The 20,106-nt window shown below is 39.8% G+C and overlaps 1 protein-coding gene across 3 annotated transcripts in view; it reads left to right on the forward strand.

The window, feature by feature from the left end:
• The window catches only part of robo3 (roundabout, axon guidance receptor, homolog 3 (Drosophila)), a 95,801-nt gene that overhangs the window by 46,959 nt on the left and 28,736 nt on the right, over nucleotides 1-20,106 (forward strand). For all 3 annotated transcript variants that reach the window (XM_085469558.1, XM_085469560.1, XM_085469559.1), the window contains exons 3-8: nucleotides 357-514; nucleotides 1,076-1,196; nucleotides 2,683-2,821; nucleotides 3,769-3,896; nucleotides 14,088-14,212; nucleotides 18,163-18,334. In XM_085469558.1, coding sequence (XP_085325684.1) covers nucleotides 357-514; nucleotides 1,076-1,196; nucleotides 2,683-2,821; nucleotides 3,769-3,896; nucleotides 14,088-14,212; nucleotides 18,163-18,334 — 843 coding nt within the window. The remainder of the gene's footprint in view (nucleotides 1-356; nucleotides 515-1,075; nucleotides 1,197-2,682; nucleotides 2,822-3,768; nucleotides 3,897-14,087; nucleotides 14,213-18,162; nucleotides 18,335-20,106) is intronic.

The raw sequence follows: 20,106 nt of genomic DNA on the forward strand, positions 1-20,106 counted from the left end.
TTCTTTTCACCTTTTTTGTTGATTTTAAAGGCTAAATATCGTTGTTACCACATATGACAATTATAAACCCATTTAAACAGCAAAAAGTTTACACTCATTCTGAGCCAGCTACAGAGAGCAGGATATTTGGCTTCTGCAAGCCAAGTATCTATTGGTTAGAGACTGAAGCCCAAGTTGTTCTCCAATGCATTCACTGGAGTGTGAGTGTTATACAGAAAGCACTGGTGACCAGTGTTGTGCGAATAGGTGAATTAAATGTTTTGCATAAAGCGCATTGTGTGCTCAAGTAGAGTAGAAAAGCACTGTATGACAGTCCATTTACCATCTGCCTTCGCATCTTCACCTTTTTTTCCCAGTTCTGAGAGATGATTTCCGTCAGACGCCCAGTGATGTGGTGGTGGCAGCAGGGGAGCCGGCTGTCATGGAGTGTATCCCTCCCAGGGGCCATCCGGAGCCCACCATTTCTTGGAAGAGAAACAACATCCGGGTCAATGATCGAGATGAAAGAATTACTGTAAGTTAAAAATAACCTAAACAAGTCTGGTTTAAGGTTCAATTGCATTTTACTTCTGGTGGAAGTTGTTACTAACTTGTCAGCTTTTTATACTTTTTTAAAATAAAATTTCAGGTAATTTTACTCATTAATTTGTATTACTATTAACAGAAGACACTGAGCTGATAGATGTTAAAAGACACATTTAGAATACCAGACTTCCACACACATTACCCACTATGACCAAATGATGAATTGCGGCTTATTGAAGTTAGTTACCACAAACAGAGCAGTGAGTGATGCTTGTGTGACGACTGGCTTGGAGCAAGAGCCCTTGTCAAGTAATTTTAAGAACTAGCCAGAGAGCCATCTGTCATAACACACACTGAAAATGACAAAGTGGCTTCTCTCTCTCCTCACTAACATGCCTCAATATCCTGTTTCCAACATCTTTCCATGTCTTCTCTCTGTCCCCTCCTCCACCGTCGTGTTTCCTTTCGTCCTTGTCCACTTATCCACTCATCTGTTCCTTTCTGTTTCATCTTTCTGCTCTTCATTCTGTCTTTAACCCCTCGATTTCAGATCCGTGGAGGAAAGTTGATGATTTCAAACACCAGGAAAAGTGATGCTGGCATGTATGTGTGCGTTGGAACCAACATGGTTGGAGAAAAAGACAGTGATCCTGCTGAACTAGTGGTATTTGGTGAGTTGTTTTTACTGGGATTGTACTGTAATTAATCAAAGGACACTCAGCTAGCAAATATCGTCTGGGAAACTAAACATGAAGTCATACAGTCAACCTTATTAGTATCAAATAACCTTTTGGGAGCGTGCTTGATTGTTGTAGTGCTCACACAAACGTAATGGCAAAAGATAGATTGTTAACAGAATAAATTGGAGCTAATTTGCTTCCAGCTGTTAGCCAATTGGCTCATATATTAAGACAAATTATCAATATAATTCCTCTGATCCTTTTAGAAATAATTCTTTGAGTTAAGTTGCTTCAACTGTGTTAAAATGTTCACTATAAGATTCCAAAAAACAGTGAAAGTATCTTGTATTTTGTGCCTGTCTGTATTTTTCTGGGGTTGGACATTCTTTCCTTGGCTGATATTGGAGGATTAGATTCATCTTTCCCACCCAGCTGCTCTTTGCTTTGCTCTCTTGACTTTTCTCCTCCTGTCTCTGATTCTCTGCTGTGCTCTCAGTGGAGCAGTACCACAGGCATCAAAGTGTGTATCGATCCCAGGAAACAGATGGAGAATTGATATTTTCTTTTCAGTCCCTTGGATCTCCTGTTCACCACCACCCACACTGCCACAAAATTTAGCTCCTTCTGCACATTGTAGTGCAGCAGTAAACTCAAACCCTGGCATGTAATGCATAATCTATAAATTTATGGTTCCTTAAAATGCATGGCTTGGCGCTTTCCCTAATGTTTAATATTACTGCCATCTGCAAAATTGAAAGATAATAGCCAGTGCACATCTGCACTGTTTTTTCTGCCCATCCATTTTCTGCTCTCGAATCACAGACTGAACAAAGTTGTCAAGACATTTCTCACCACCGCGACTTTTTATACCTCCAGCTGTGGGGAATGCTTTCACACTGACTATGATCATGGAAGTACCTGCAGCTCTGAGTCTACTTAGTCTTACTTGATTCTCCAACATGTTTCACTGTGATGATTGGACTTTGGTATTTAAAAGCTTTTATTTGCTGGGTATTGAATTTAACCTACTGCAGCAATCTACTTCCAATGCTAGACAGGCTCTGTCAATTTTGAGATACTGCTAACAACAGCTGGTAAATATTTATTACCAGCTTGTGTGTGATTTGGTGTGGGGTCATTTTGTTCCTCGTTTTGTCTTAATAAAAGTTTAATTGTGTTCAAATCAAGTATTAAGAGTCATGGTGAGAGTGTCCCATTTTGAAATTATTTTTAGTGCGAGGTTTAACAATTCCAATCCCTCAGTGTTTTTTCCCCCCACATCATTCTGAGTAAACTGCTATGGTGCAGCAAATGGACATCAAATTATTCTCTTTATACGGCCAGCCTATTCCATATGTGTCCACTCATCCATTACATGGGCAGTCCTATAAAGTGCTAACAAATGTGAAAAGTCAAGCTGTAATTAATAGGTATGAATTCTTGTCCTCTTTCTGCACTCATATCTGTCTAATTTCAGAGAGGCCAGTGTTCACCAAACAGCCGGTGAACCAGGTGGTGTTGGCAGACGATACAGTGGACTTCTCCTGCGAGGTACACGGAGACCCGACTCCGACTGTCCGCTGGCGCAGAGAGGAGGGCGAGCTGCCTCGGGGCAGGTCCGACAACAGCAGCGCAGTGCCGTTGCTGCACACTCACAAATCACTGCACTGAAACTCAATCCCCACTGCCTCACTGTTACTTAGATACATCATTTGTTGCTCCAAATAGCACTTGTTACTATCATTTCACTAATAATATAACAGCTTCCAATTAGAGAGCAACTGTTTGTCCATCCGATTTTCTTATAGTTAGGTGTGAAGGAAAGTAATTCAGATGATTTTCTGTGAGTGGAGGAAGTCCAGCTGACTTGAATTTGCCCCAAAAATTACATGTACCGGTATAAAAAAACATATTAAAGAAAAGAGAAAACACTATCATTCGCTTTTTTGTATGTAACGACCGAGAAACGGAAACAAATCAAAGCTCCCGCTGAGCTCGTAATGATTGCTTTTTAAGTGCTGTGCTGCTTACAATACAAATAGAAAGTTATTACTAGAATCTAAATGTGTGAGTCCTGTGGCACAGCAGCTTGTGTTAGTAACGGATGGACAGCCATCCCTGTCGTAAGCTACTTATTTGTTAATCAGTAGAGTTTAGTACTACGAGACATGCTCAGAAAGGAGTATCATGTGGTGTTTGCACCATGACACCATCACTGTGTTACTGTGAGAGCCCTACTCTCTCACACCTGTCTGCATGATTGGATGAAACTTTAATGACCTGTCAGGGGAAATAAGGTAAAATGTTCCCTTGTCAACAGCACGACTCAGGCCTGTGTCCACAGAGCTGTGCAGTAAACACAAAGCTGTATGTTTAAAAATCTGATTGGAACATTTAAACAGCCATATTTTTTTTTAAAACATGAAAACTACCAAAATGTATTGTTCTAGTAGTGACAACGCTCACACATTTACTGAACCAGACAACGTCATATTCATTCAAACCATCTTTTGAAGATTTCAGAACATGAATGTAACACTTGCGTTGACGTTTTTTTTCCCAGATTTGAAATCCGCAGTGAGAATAGTCTGCGTCTGACCCAGGTGCGAGCTGAAGATGAGGGCACCTACACCTGCGTGTCAGAGAACAGCGTCGGCAAAGCGGAGGCGTCGGCTGCCCTGCAAGTACACGGTACAGATGTACACAGGCACACTTATATATGAGATGTTTTAGTTTTACTGCATTCGTAGTGATTCAAAGTGTAAAAGGCTTTATTTAAACATTTCACATATTTATGTAAGATGTTTTTTGAAAATTAGAAACAATCAACAATTGCACAGACTTATTGAAGAATCTTTCTAGAAATACGGTTTGAACAGCCATGATCGCACGAGTAAACTGTTTGCACAGATGGGCAGCTTTGCTATGATGCACCACAATCTGCCCACTTGTCACCTACAGGAATGCTGTCTCATTTCATTCTTGTTCTTTTCATTCTGGTTGTTTATGTCAGATGGCCAGGATTTTAAGAACATTGTTTCTACGTGGAGACATCGCCTATTAAAACATCAGAAAAAGAGGCTGCTAGACATGAGTTGGTTATAACTCCCCCATATCATGCCATTGGTAATCCACTGTTAACTGAAGATTACAGAGAAATGAAGTGAAAAATGGATTTTAAGTTCCTTTCAAGCCTCAGCTCGTCATTCCTCTGGAGAGAGATCCGAGATCAAAAAGAACTGAAATTGCATGGGAATAAAGTCAGTCCCTTGAAGAGAGATGCTCAAATGAGAAAGCTGTCATTTGTGATGATAAAAGGGAATTTTTAGAGTTTTATTCTGTAACACTCGGTGCAGTGAGTGGGCCCTCTGGTACTCCTGAACACTCGCACACACCTTATGCTCGTATATGTATAAAAATTCAGCAGTGAACAGACAGACTGATACATTTAAAAAAAATAACATGCAGAAATACACAACATGCACCTACCTGTGCATAATGCACTTTTGAAATGGTGATTCCATGTATTAAAGAAGAACAGCTATCCAAACCTACCTGGCCCTGTGTGAAAAATGAAGTGCCCGCTAAACATCTCTCAAGGATTGTGCCACCCTTGGCTGTCAATGAGTCTTGCACTGACGAGGCGTTCTAGTCCACTATTCTTTGCAGAATTTTTTAAATTCCTCCACATCGAGTATGAACAGCCAGTTTAAGGTCATGCCAAAGCTTTTAAGGCCAAAAAATGAAGGTGTATTTTGTGTCTTTCTGAGCCATTTAGAGGCTGGTGGTGTCTATCAGGGATCTTTGGGGCATGAACAGATGGCCAGACATTTTCCTTCAGGGTTTTCTGGTAAAGAGCAGAATTTATGGCTGGCTAGCTTCTGAAGCAGCAAAGCAGCCCCAGACCATAACACTGCTGCCACTGTGTTTGACTGTTGGCACGATCAGAATATCTTTTGGCAAACTTGAAATTGGCCTTTGTGTTCGTTTTAGTCAGCTGTCTACTGCGTCTGCGACCCAGTGTTTTGTGTATTTTAGTTTTTAGTCTTTGATCATTGTATTTTCTGTGTTTCCTGATTTATTTTGAGAGAGTCTGGTGTGTCTTTGTCATTGTATTTAGGTTCACTTCCCCTGTGACGTCATTAGGTTCATTTGTGTCATGTGTTTCCTCATGTGTTTCCACTCCCCCTGATCATCCTTTGTGTGTATTTAGTCTGCAAGTTTCTGTTCACTCACTGTCAGGTTGTCTGTTATGCCACACCACACCATAGTTATCACAGATAGATTCATAGTTTTTATCGCTAGTTTCTTAGTTTAGTTATTGTACCTTTTTCGCCTTAGTTTTCATGTTCTTGTGCTTCTGCCATCAGCACAAAATGGTTCAAGTTGAGTGCAGTGTTTGCTCTTGGATCTGTCAAACAAACACATCGGCGTACCTCGCCGTGACATCAGCAGCGGTTTTCACCACAGGACTCTCCCATGGGTGGCACCTTAACTGAGGCAAGGAAGGCCTGCGGTTCATTAGATGTTTTTCTGGGTTCCTTGGAGCCATTTTGGTAGGCCAGTCACTTTTGGGAAAGTTGTTCCAGATTTCCTCCGTTTGTGGATAATGGCTTTCACCATGATTCACTGGAGTCTTAAAGACTCCAGTGAATCATGGAGTTCTCAGATGAGAAACCAGTCTTACTAACTGGTTTCTCATCTGTTCTTGAGTGTCTTTATATCATGGCATGACATGTTGGTTTTTGAGATACCCTACTAAGTCCTGATGTACTGAATAGAGGACATCCTGGGCTTTCCAATGATATTTCATGTGTTTGGGTGGCTTCCTTTGGCTCCAAAGAAGGAAGGAAATACCAAAAAAAGTTAAATGGGAAGATTGTTTTTTCCTCGGTTCTCAGGAGGATAGAATCAAATATGTTTGGATAACTTTTTTTCCGTCAATAGATGAAATCATCATTTAAAATCCTAATTTTGTATTTACTCACATTATCTTTGTTTGATCTGAATCACTGTCATAAGTGTTGCAAATGTGCAAAAGAGCAAAGAGAAGGCAAATTTTGCAGCACTGTAGCTGCAGTGGGGATCATAGGAATGCAACACAAACACATACAAAGGAAAATATATATTCTATTAAACCACAGCTAGTTACACGGTTAAGTAGGTATGGTGTTCCAAAATTTCAAATGTTTGAACTAGTTTCACCATCCATCGTCATCTCATCATGTTATTCAACTTTCTTTCTCTCTTTTCTTTCTTCCACCCATTTCTGCATCACTCCATCACAGTCGGCCCATCCTGTAAGTATTCCATTTCATCCCATCTGTGTATGGTTTTGTGTGTTTGTTTATGAGAGTTAATACAGTCCTACAGGTATAAGCTGTTTGCTACATTAGAGACCCAAACCTCTACCCTCTAGCACAGGTGCTTTTTCTGCCAATTAGGACAGCCAAGTATTAAAGCTAAAAACAAAAAACAAAAAAATTGAAGGGTAGAAGGGTTTTGACCTTTCGTTACACTCATAGATGGAGCTTCAGTTACTAGAAAAAAAACCCCACTGTAAAACGTGCAGTCTCCGATTTAGAGCACAAACACTCACCTTTTGAAAAATAAATGGTTATTGCTGATTAATCCACACAACAACAAAAAAAAGAGTTATAAGGCAAAGCAGCCCCAGACCATCACACTTCGCCGCCGTATTGGACTGTTTGTGTGACAGCCTTTTTATGAAATGCTGTGCTGTTTTTACATCTGATGTAACGAAATTCAATTCTCATCAGTCCAAAGAGTATTTTTCCAGTAGTCGTGGGGATCATCAAGACGTTTTTGGCGTACATGAATTGGGTTATTGTGTTCTTTTTCGTGAGCTGTGGTTTCACCTTTGAACTCTGCCACAAATGCACTGATGATTACTTACCAAAAGTAAAAATGCCAGCGTTTGGCTTGAACTAAGCAAATGGGGTTTAATGCGTACTCCCATCTCTAAATGTGCCTAATGTTGGGGAATAGAGAAAAAGGGATGAAGAATGAAAAAACCCCTAAAAAAGTGTTCAGTGGAAGAAACATTGAACCACAAAATGTTTTGAATTATGAGGTTCTCTACATACCTATTATTTTTATGCAATTCCATTTTTGTCCCATTCACTGTGTAAGGACTGCCTGCTTATTCTTGGCCTATTTAAAACTTTACCAGCCTTCCAATTTATATATTGATATTGGACAAATGGGATACAATTCTAGGCACAAACTTCACACTGAATATAAGCACAAATGAGATATAGTCCAGCTATAATAAATTATGCCCTGGAAATAATCACCTCCTCAATCATCATTTCAGAATGGAAACAGTCTCAGGAATGAAGTCTGTGTACTTAAGTGGGCGTGTGATGTTTCGTAAAAAGGTGAAGCAGCAGCGGCAACAGCACTGGAGTGTGTTTACTCTAGCAGATGCAGAGCTGCATCACCACGGGACTCTGACAGCTGCATGTCACATCTACGCCCCTAGGGAGCGAGGGGTGTGTGTATGATTGTGTTGATACAAGTGCGGATATCTTCAGCGTGTTGCTCAAAATCATATGTCAAGCATGGGTGGGGTGGAGCAGGGGAGGTGAGATGTTTTCGTTGTAAGCACTTTGTTTAGCTTTGCTACGTGAGTGACAGCAGTGGAACACACGGTGTGAGTGGGAGCGCAGTGTGTGGGGAACAGCTCAGGCTGACGCTGGTTTGCTTCATCTTGTTTATGAGGATATTCCACTGATGATTTTTACTACCTCCACTGAAAAAAGGCTTTTTCCTGCATTAAAATCACACTTGCTACCTGCTCATTCACCACACTGATCTCCACACCCTTTCACCAACTTGCTGTTTCGATACTTTCAATACTGTCTGGCCGGGGGGCGGGGCTGTTGTTTCTAAACATTAGAAAGCTGCATGAAAGACACTGACCATTTTCAAATCTTTCTAATTCAGTGCTGACTGAATGAAGTTTGACAGTTTCCATCACTGATGAATAGATAGAACCACTTCATCCACAGTGTAGATGATCTTCATTTCCTGCTTTTTAAAAGCATTTTAAGTTGTTGTTTTTTTTAATTTTTTTGACCCTTTGTTGATGGTACGCTTTTCTGTGAAGCACTTTGGGATTTTTGACTTGAAAGGTGCTATACAAATAACATTTTACTTACTTACTTACTCCTTGTTGTGCTGCAGGCTGGGAAGTGAACAAGGACTACCATCACCTGCTTCTGTCCCATACAGTGGAATTGGAGAGTCACCCAAATCTATTGTTTGTCACACAGTACTTGAAATCTGAAATCTTAGCAGTGCAACCAACACCACAAGTAGATTCAAGTTGTGTGGAAAATCCTTGCTGATTGTAGAGTTATTTTATCAGGGATAGCAGAAGGACTAATTCTGTATATTCCCACTAAAGGAATAGATCCAAATAGATTATCAGTCCAGTAATATCTGTATATATAGTTCCCCCATATCATGAAATTCAAGGAATTGACTAAACCTTTTGGAAATTTTTCATTAATATTTTTACTCTGGTCACGGCAGATGGCCCCGCCCCTCCCTGAGCCTGGTTCTACCGGAGGTTTCTTCCTGTTAAAAGGGAGTTTTTCCTTCCCACTGTCACCAAAGTGCTTGCTTACAGGGGGTCATGTGATTGTTGAGTTTTTCTCTGTATGTATTGTTGAGGGTCTACCTTACAATATAAAGTGCCTTGAGGTGACTGTTGCTGTGATTTGGAGCTGTACAAGTAAAACTGAATTGAATAAAAAGCTACAAATCCGAGCACGTTTGACTATTGGAGGAGCTCTGTGGGTTTGGAGGACATATGCTGATCACTTGCAGGAAACCTTTATGATGTTCGCTCCATCCAATTACATGCCCTTTATCTTATGGCATCATCTTATTGTTTTAGGAAGATTTGGCAAACTTATATAAATTTGCTAAATTTTCTAGACCTCCAGGGTTCCCATGTCAACGTTAATTAAACTCAACTTAAAGAATAAAGTTAAAACAAGTCAAATACCTCAAAATTAAACATTATTTCTGATCTGTAAGAGAACATTTACAACCATCCACAAACATTCAATGACACCAAGCAATTTACATGTAGACTAGACTTTCCTCCTTGAGTGTTGCATTTCTTTTCATAAAAGCTGTGGAAAGCTACGCTACAGCCTGATGTCTATTTTTACTTCCCTCTTGGCATATTAGCTTTGTTATCTGTTCTACAGTTCTGGCAGTATACGCAGCATACAAAAGAAGTCTGCAAGATCCTTTGAGTTCCTATCTTAAGTGTTGCATTCTGTATTTAGAAATTTCCCAATGTACCTCCCAGACACCGACAGCAACAGTTAGCAGTATGCGGTGCTTAATGTGTGCTGGCTCTGTGTTTCATAAAATTAGTAAATGAACATACCGTGGTATTTTAGAAGTCGAGTCAGTTTAAGGCACAGCAAAAATTAACTCACCAAAAAAAAAAAAACCCTGCATCTCTGAAAGTTAAATTATTATAAGAGTGACATGCAGGCATTGTTCCCTCTTGTTTTTCATCTATATTTCAGCTGCTCTGTTACAATCCATACTCCCATTTCAATCCCATTTGAGGATGCTAATGTATCTCCCTGCCCTAAATCTAAGGCTCAGTGTCATGCCGGGTGCACCCATTATTGCTAATTATTTATTACAGCTTCAGGCAATGTGCCGGCTTGCCTCCTCAAATCAAACACTGTTATTCTCTAGACACGGCTGTGTAGTGGGCCAAAAACAGCATTTTAATAGCTCAAATATTCCTAGTTGTCAGTGTATTTGGGTCAAAGTTACGGCGTTGTGTCAGGTGTGAGGAGAAAACGTTCAGGTGTTGACATGTTTTTGTTAAATACCCTGCTGAGAAGTGCACAAGCATATTTTTCTATGTGTTTTCATTACGTGTATGTGCACAAGCATGGATATGAATTACATAAGAAGTGAGCATTACACAGTGTTTCTTTAATATTTCAGGCCTTGCATCAGCTGCGACAGGAGGCCTGTCCTTGAGGTAACTGGAGAGTGGAGGCAGATGTTCCCATGTCACTTGCTGACAAAAACTAGGGGTGTATGTTTGGGCATTAACCTTTAGGGTTAGCAAAGGGCTGGAAGTTTGATCCCAGGACATGACCCTGACTAGCTCAGCCAAGACCCCCCACATTAGCTGTAATTTATCCCGCAGTTGACACACGGATGTCCTCCTGCTGTGCGGAGGGGCCCGTGGTGGAAGCAGTTTTAAAAGTGCATAAGTTGTATACAAGGCATGAAATTAAGCTTGCACATGCACATCTGAGGCAAGTGATTAGGGGGAGCAGGCGGGTCAGTGGGAGAGATTGGGAATGTTTCAGCTCTTCACACTCTGCTACTATTTATTTTTGTTTCTGCTGCTTTCTCCTCATCTGAGATAGTTAATGTCTGGAAACATTTCTCAAAGTATATGTTGGGCTGTGTTTGAACACAGGAGCTGACTTAAAAAAGCAACGTTTGTCAGTCCCAGCAATGTAACCAAACAAAGCTTTTTCCTCCCCCAGAACATCAGTCAGTGGAAGAAAATTTGAGGAAAAGACGTTATTTTATGTTTACTTCAGTATTCTAAGGAGGATATATGTAGTGGATTAGGAGTTTCTTTATTCTGGATTTTTTCCTTTCATGGAGAAACAGTAGAAGGACATTAGTTATTTATTCTGTCTTTCACTGTGACTGTTAAGTGTTTTTTACTGTTACTTTCTTCTCCGTTCCATAGGCTCTCCTCCTCCCCATCTTTCTCCTTCTTTGTGTTTCTCTCAAAGCTAATAGAGAGTCAGAATTAAAGTGAAGCAGGAGATCAGGTGGGAAGATGAGAAATCAATTAGGCCCGGTGCACCATTATGCATTCACACCCCCCTCTGTGGAGGAAGGACTGTCATTTTGCTACAGAATCAATAGAAATCAAAGATGCGTGTGTCTTTGTGGATGAACGCGTGCACACGCAGTGGCATGGTGCAGCAATGAGAAAGCGAGACAGCTTACCATTTATTTGCAGTCCCTTATCCCCCTTGCCCTCCATCTGTGTTCAAAGATGTCTGATGCTCAGAATCAGAATGGTGACCCACAAACCTGGATTCAGGCTCCTGTGGGGTCTGGGCTGACCTTTTTGATGGGCTGTTTGCTGTAGTGTGGGATAAACAGTCAAGCCATCTAGATTAGGCAATAACCATCACTTTATCAAACACAAAAAGCCAAACAAATCAAGGACTGTTATGGTCGCTCGTGGTAGACACAGCTAGGTACTCGACTGAAAACCTGAAGATTCTCTCATTAAAGTCACATTCTGTTTTCCTTTTTGTATCTGATAAATGTAGTAGATATATTGAAATGGAGAATGAGAGTGGGTGGATAGTTTTCATTTATTGTCTGTTATAAGTGCCGATATTGATATATCAGGAAATGACTAATATTGGCCAATATATCAGCCCTGCAGATGAAGACAGAATGTCATTAAATCTATAAATATATGGGCTTTCACATAAAAATGTATAAAAACAAGACAAATGTTCTCTTTTTCAATTGTTCAGATTAGCATGTGTGGCTAACATGTCTGGTTGAATGAATTTACAAAGCTTAAGCAGTGGTTTTGCTAATAGCCACCTTCATTTTTCATGTATATTTTTAATATAACGGTCAAAATTTTTATTAGAGCTCTGATTTGATTTATTATGTATATTTAATAAGTTTTTAAAAATCAGTTTTATTAGTCCTGTTTTTCTGAGTCCAGAAAACATGTGGTCACCACAGGACAGTCACACTACAGGCATGATTTTATAGAATATCATCCACTATTGGAGATTAAACAACAGAAAGTATTTAAAATGGGCTTAGCCCTAAACATCTGCAGCAGTAATATTAATTCATATAACAGTGGTGGGGAACTACCACATGTCAGCTTATAGTAACTATATAGTAAAATAGTAAATATTTATTTAACTCCAGAAGTAATAATATTTTATAATAATAATAAAAATAATACATTTTATTTATATGTGCCTTTAAAGACCCTCGAGGTACAATAAAATAAAAACACAAGGTAAACAAAAAATGAAAACAAGTATGAAAGTATAAAAGCTAAATAAGGTAAAATAGAGTAAGGTGGAGTCATGATGAAGGGTATGCAATTCTAAATAGATGGGTTTTAAGACACAGTTCAAAAGTAGAGAGAGAGTTTGTAGTCCGGAGATCTGGTGGGAGTGCATCCAAAGCCTCGGGGCAGAACAACTAAAGGCTCTGAGTCTTATGGTAGTCAGGCGAGCAGGTGGAGCAGACAAAAGGGAAGCTGGAGAAGAGCGGAGGGTACGAGGGGGTGAGTACATATGGAGAACATCAGATAAATATGGAGGAGCGAGGTTATGAAGCGCTTTGAAAGTAAGAAACAGGATCTTGAAATTGACACGGAGGTGAATTAGAAGCCAATGGTGTTATATGTTCAGTAGATCTCATTCTGGATATAATACGAGCAGCTGTATTTTGAACTAACTGCAGTTTATGGAGAGATTTACGAGGTAAACCATAGAGAAGAGAGTTAATCTAAACGAGATGTGATAAGAGCATTGACAAGTATGGCGGTACTGTTAGCATATATAAAGGAATTAAAAGAGGCAGCACAAAAAGGGCACGTTTCAATCTGGCTAAATTTGTCACCTAATGCCACTGAATAATCCAAGAAAAATACGGCATTTTATTCTGTGTTACTATGCATTGCATTTAATCGCCTGTCAATTAAATAAAGTCCTAACCACTAAGGCAGTGCGTATGGTATTCTTATAACATTGAGTTGATGCTCAACACAAGCATAAAGTTATGAAGTTATGATTTGTTTAATCACACAGAGCAGGGCTGCCCTACCAGTTAACCGTGTTTGCCAGATGATGTTAGCTACAGTAGCTATGTTTAGCTCATGCATCAAAGGTTTAGTTAATATTACGTGAGCTAATGTGGCTAATGTGTCCAGCTGTTTCTTTGGATTAAAATGAATTCATTTGAAAATAAATGTTTTAATGTAACAAAAAACTTTAATGCATTATCTCAGCTAGAACCATGATTTCTGCCTGAGTCACGTCAGGTAGATTTTCAGTGGTGGTAAAGCTTCCCATGAGCCCACCACATTTCATGATGACATCAAACTGCATCTTTTAGTATTGCTTTGATTCTCAGACCCCGAGAGAAATGACATTGTGGGTTTAATGTCATTTCTCTACTGTCTTTGTTTACTGTCACTGTCTCTAAAATATTTTATTCTCTTGTGCCTTGACTGTTTGAAAGCTGTCATGGAATCAGGCGTTAGTGTTTATTGATGATTTGACTGTTGATAGAAATGCATGTAATGAATTTTGAAGTGTATAGTGCTAATTGAGTTTCTCAAAAGAAATGGGATGTTCTTCAACGGCCAAATCAGTCGCCTGATCTCAACCCAACAGAGCATGCTTTTGCATTATTAAATACAAAACCAAATGCAGAAAGACCCACAAACAAGCAACAAGCAGGTGGCTACAGTAAAGGCCACTCAAGGCTCAAGACAGGAAACACAACATTTGGTGAAGTCAGTGGGTTCTAGGCTCCAGGTATAGCCTTCAGGTGTATTTACATTTAAATTTATGTTTATGAAAATGGGGGGCTGTGTGTAAAAGTTGTTGTAATTCTTAAGTAGTTCATGCAAAACTTTTGTTAAATGTCTTGAATTAGAATAACTTTTGTGAATTAATGTTATGAATTCATTTTTTCAATGTCTGTACTTCAGTCACATGTTGATAAAATAATGGCACATAATGACTGGATTTCAAGATTTTTTTTTTTCTGAATTATGTGCTGCAGTGCCTCCTCAGATTGTGGTTCGACCGCGGGACCAGATCACAACTCCAGGTCGTACCGTAACCTTCCTCTGTGGCACCAAAGGAAACCCTCCGCCAGCCGTCTTCTGGCAAAAAGAAGGCAGCCAGGTGGGAAACGTTCCATGATTTTGTTTACAGTAGTTATGAAACATACTCTAATGAGTCTTTATTATAAAGATTTAATAGGCTTGTTTATGTACAGTTTATGTAAAGTCAAAACATTAGCTGTTTTCCACATTTCAGTACCAGTACTGGCCCCCAAACATCACAAAGCCTTTAATTACCAAGTACATACAGACCTTTACTTTTAACTCCAAGGGATTTGGTGCTAACAGTACTATGTGCATTTTTTAAACCTTTTTCTTTCAAAAAAGTTGATTTTAAGCTATCTGAAAATGTGCTGCACAATAACATCAGCATAAAATAAAGAAAAACCTACAGGTGAATTGCATCATCACAAGCAGGGCTCTGGTAAAGAGGGAAACAGTAAACTCTCATATTGTAATGTGCTATAGATACATTACTTTTTCTTATATTTATTTTACCCAATTTAAAGTAAATCCCAATATAACTTCACACAACTTTTACATTTTTTAAATTTAAAAGAACACCTGACGAGATTAAAAAAGTGCTTTAAATGAGCCTTTATAGGATTTTAATTACCGACTCTGTTTGCATGCCACTTTGCTACATGTGCTTTGAAGAGAGCCAACATTTCCCTTCCTTGTCATGGTCTCTGCTTTTATCATCCTTCGCTGTGTGCTGTAGTTTACTGCCAGAGTGACTCTCTCTCTCACACACACACACACACACACACTCACACTTACACTTTCCCATCATCCACACAGTGTATTATTTACCAAAGACCTGCACGTTTTCAGATGTATTGAGACGTGTATGTGTTTGTGGGAGAGAGTCACCCTGTGATAACCATTGCAGCCTGTTGGAATGCACTGAAAGGCCTGATGAGACTGCGTGGGTGCCTGTAGCTTGGCTTCCAGGTACAGATTAGGGAAACAGGGGGTGGCAGGGTAGGATGGAGAATGTGTGGGAGAGGGAGAATGAGTGTGGAGGAGAGAGATAAAGCAGAGAAAGCATGGAAGACAAGGAGAAGGAAGAGAAGAAGAATGTGGGTAGCTTGTTCGAAATTTTGGCCCCGCTTTCAGTGAAATGCTGAGATTTTTACTGGGTTTACACAGTGATATATGACAAAGAAAAGTAGAAATGAAGGGACGTGTTTGTCATTTATTATTGCACAATAACACAGGCTAAGTGTCTAAGGCTCATTGTGAATCAACCTGTTCTCACTCTATATGCTATCACAGCACCGGTTACCTTGTATTGCAATGCGTATATATACTTTTTTTAACTGATCACCTGAGAAAGATACCATGTGATCACAGGAAGATGTCCTTTTTGTAAAAGAATGCATTTGAACTCTACGGATAATCTTTTTCTAAACCTAATGAAGTACTTTTGGCCCCCAAATCTAATCAAACATGACAACAAAAGTACTTATTATATTGTATCTCATACAAGGAGTGCAGAATTATTAGGCAAGTTGTATTTTTGAGGAATAATTTTATTATTGAACAACAACCATGTTCTCAATGAACCCAAAAAACTCATTAATATCAAAGCTGAATGTTTTTGGAAGTAGTTTTTAGTTTTAGCTATTTTAGGGGGATATCTGTGTGTGCAGGTGACTATTACTGTGCATAATTATTAGGCAACTTAACAAAAAACAAATATATACCCATTTCAATGATTTATTTTTACCAGTGAAACCAATATAACATCTCCACATTCACAAATATACATTTCTGACATTCAAAAACAAAACAAAAACAAATCAGCGACCAATATAGCCACCTTTCTTTGCAAGGACACTCAAAAGCCTGCCATCCATGGATTCTGTCAGTGTTTTGATCTGTTCACCATCAACATTGCGTGCAGCAGCAACCACAGCCTCCCAGACACTGTTCAGAGAGGTGTACTGTTTTCCCTCCTTGTAAATCTCACATTTGATGATGGACCACAGGTTCTCAATGGGGTTCAGATCAGGTGAACAAGGAGGCCATGTCATTAGTTTTTCTTCTTTTATACCCTTTCTTGGCAGCCACGCTGTGGAGTACTTGGACGCGTGTGATGGAGCATTGTCCTGCATGAAAATCATGTTTTTCTTGAAGGATGCAGACTTCTTCCTGTACCACTGCTTGAAGAAGGTGTCTTCCAGAAACTGGCAGTAGGACTGGGAGTTGAGCTTGACTCCATCCTCAACCCGAAAAGGCCCCACAAGCTCATCTTTGATGATACCAGCCCAAACCAGTACTCCACCTCCACCTTGCTGGCGTCTGAGTCGGACTGGAGCTCTCTGCCCTTTACCAATCCAGCCACGGGCCCATCCATCTGGCCCATCAAGACTCACTCTCATTTCATCAGTCCATAAAACCTTAGAAAAATCAGTCTTGAGATATTTCTTGGCCCAGTCTTGACGTTTCAGCTTGTGTGTCTTGTTCAGTGGTGGTCGTCTTTCAGCCTTTCTTACCTTGGCCATGTCTCTGAGTATTGCACACCTTGTGCTTTTGGGCACTCCAGTGATGTTGCAGCTCTGAAATATGGCCAAACTGGTGGCAAGTGGCATCTTGGCAGCTGCACGCTTGACTTTTCTCAGTTCATGGGCAGTTATTTTGCGCCTTGGTTTTTCCACACGCTTCTTGTGACCCTGTTGACTATTTTGAATGAAACGCTTGATTGTTCGATGATCACGCTTCAGAAGCTTTGCAATTTTGAGACTGCTGCATCCCTCTGCAAGATATCTCACTATTTTTGACTTTTCTGAGCCTGTCAAGTCCTTCTTTTGACCCATTTTGCCAAAGGAAAGGACGTTGCCTAATAATTATGCACACCTGATATAGGGTGTTGATGTCATTAGACCACACCCCTTCTCATTACAGAGATGCACATCATCTAATGTGCTTAATTGGTAGTAGGCTTTCGAGCCTATACAGCTTGGAGTAAGACAACATGCATGAAGAGGATGATGTGGACAAAATACTCATTTGCCTAATAATTCTGCACTCCCTGTATTTGATATTTGATACTTCATTATTTGGTAGTATGACTTGGTTCTGAGACCTCCGGACCTTTCTTGACATTTTGTCGCATTTTCATGAGAAATGGGGAGCATGGGAGCTTTTCCCCCTTCCCACCCTGTTTGTCGGCGGCAGCTCAAAATATGTGCATCCAACCTTACTGCACAAGAAGATGAATTCTGATTTTTTTATGCCCTATATCATATTTTTGAGTCATCGGCTAATGTGCAGAGCTTGACTTTTTCACCTGCCTGAGCAGAAAAAAAGCAGAATTACAATTAAAATTAAAATTAAAACAGAAATAGCAGCATGGTGGTTAGCACTGTTGTCTCACAGCTAGCAAGTCTTGAGTTCACCAGCAGGCCAAGGTCTTTCTGTGTGGAGTTTGCATATTCTCCCTGTGTTTGCATGGGTTCTCTCCGGGCACTCTGGCTTCCTCCCACAGTCCAAAGACATGCATTTAGTGGGGAAAGGTTAACTGGAAACTCTAAATTGCCTATAGGTGCAAATGAGGGTATGAATGTGAGTGCAAATGGTTGTCTGTTTCTATCTGTTATCCCTGCAACAGACTGTGTTAGACCTGTCCAGGGTAAACCCTGCCTCTCGCCCTGAGGCTCCAGCACAAGGCTCCAAATACCTTTCAAACTTCTCAGCTTGTCCTTCACTCATTTTCAGTCCAGTCCTTGTACTCGAGTATTTTCAGAGAACTCTTCATATGTTAAGCCAGTTAACACTGACATATGAATCATAAAAATGGCACATAATGCATGAGATGAAGCAGTTTTGTGTCCATGCAAAACAGGCAACTTGGAAAAGATCCTATTTAAATTGTGTTTTTAAGACACTTCGCATAAAATTGTTGAATGGTTGCTTGATAGTTTCACAACTTGCCATTTTAATGTTGGCCCTGTTTCAGCCCACATAAAATAATGAAACGACTCCTGTGGTCATTTTCTCCTCCAGATCTTGCTGTTCCCTGTCCAGGAGCCATCACAGTCAGGACGATTCACAGTGTCACTGAGTGGTGAGCTGACCATCAATGATGTCCAAGTTGAAGACTCTGGCTATTACATCTGCCAGGCCATCAGCGTGGCTGGAAGCATCCTGACCAAAGCCCTGCTCGAGGTAGAAAGTGGTGAGTATAGAAATATGAGATCATAGCTCAGAGTATAAACAAATTAAACTTAATGGTGCTAACATTAAAACGACAGCTAAATTATATATGGAGAAAAACTAGACTATCTCAATCCTTTCATATTGATTCAGTCTCCATTTTCTGTTCAAAATCAGTGTTTTTCTTGGCTTCGGGTATTTATACATAGACTCAAGATCTAAGTTTAGTTAAAATGACATCTTGACATCATAACAATCACTGTCCTACAAAGTAATATAATTAGAAAACCTATATGCTTTCCAAGAAAATGTAGCTGTGAGAGGACACGACTGAACAAAAGAGCAGCAGAAATTGACATATGGTAACTGTGCACATATCACTGACACTTGTGCATCCAGTTTAACCCAATACTTTAAGAACTCTGAGGAAAAAAAGTGCTGAAGTTAACAATGTGTCATATTTGACGTTGTCTTGTTACATTGTTTTCAGATTCTGATTTGATTAATCATTCTTCACGACCATGCCCCACATGTGCACCAGTAGAAGTACGAAAAAGTTGTCATCCATCTTAAATTAAACATCCTTTTTTCCCAAATAAACAAACAGCAGGAGCCCTATCTGATGTAATCAAAAGGGACATATGATGATAGTTCTATGCAAATAACCTTGCTGCAACATATGCTCTCCTCGCTGCATCCTTTCCAGTGTGGCAGTAAACAGGGATTTTGTTCAGCTCCATCTAGACTAACTCCTGTGTTGGGTGTGTTCACATTTCCAGTTTAGCTTCAGTTAGCTGATGATATCAGAGCTTTCGACGGCTCAGAATACAAATGAGGGTATACAACGTGACTGTGGGCCAGTGGTAAATAGTAAGGTTCTATTTTGGGGTATCATGTTGTGGGTTTGTGTTCAACTTGTTCCACTTCTATTTATAAATGTGCAGGAATTTACTTGGCTTATCTAAACTGATCATAACTCAGTTGCTAGTTGGCAACACATGTGCCATTCTGTTTACATTTGAGCTTGAGCCTACAGCCGTGCAGCTGTGGAGCACACCCATATATGACTATGACTTTCTCTGAGATCACCGTCTATGGCTTCAACACAGATGTAATGAGGCAGTGTGATAATTTGCAGGTGACAGACCCACATGCAAACTCCCAAGGCTGACTGAATATTTATATATATATATTTTTGTTAAGGTCAGATGCCAAGGACAAAATTCACAAAGGAAACCAAACAAGTCCAGACGCCCCAAGAATAACTGAGAAAGCATGAGAGAGATTATGCAAAATGAGACAGGACTATTTATACGCACACTGAGGCCAGTCAGGGGGAATGGACGCAGCTGGGGAAAACATAACATGAGTGTAGTCTGGATAACAATAGTAGTGGGGAAGCAACACAAACGGAAATGAAAATTAAATTCTGCAAGCACAGCTGTCAACTTGTCAAACTAAAATTTAACAACAACTAAAGGCTCCAAATACTAAGATCCAAATATGATAAACAAAAATTCTAAAGAGATACAAGAACCTAAACGTTAGTAATAAATTCCATAAATACTCAACTGGAAGTGAAAGACGGAAACGCTCAGCCTGATATAATTATGATGATAATCATTACAAACCACACAGGCAAGGAGGACTTAAAAATAACACAGTCCAAAACAAACCCTCAAATCAATGGAAAATTTAACTCAAACTATTTATAAAAATGTGAGCTCATTTTTATCTCCTCTTCCTGTAAGCTTCTTCCCCTTCACCACACCTTTGACAATAAAACCTTCTGTT

This window comes from Copadichromis virginalis, linkage group LG10 (genome assembly GCF_057382275.1).
Source record: "Copadichromis virginalis isolate Kocher_CV1m ecotype Utaka linkage group LG10, C_Virginalis_male_GT1.1, whole genome shotgun sequence".
Taxonomy (NCBI): domain Eukaryota; kingdom Metazoa; phylum Chordata; class Actinopteri; order Cichliformes; family Cichlidae; genus Copadichromis; species Copadichromis virginalis.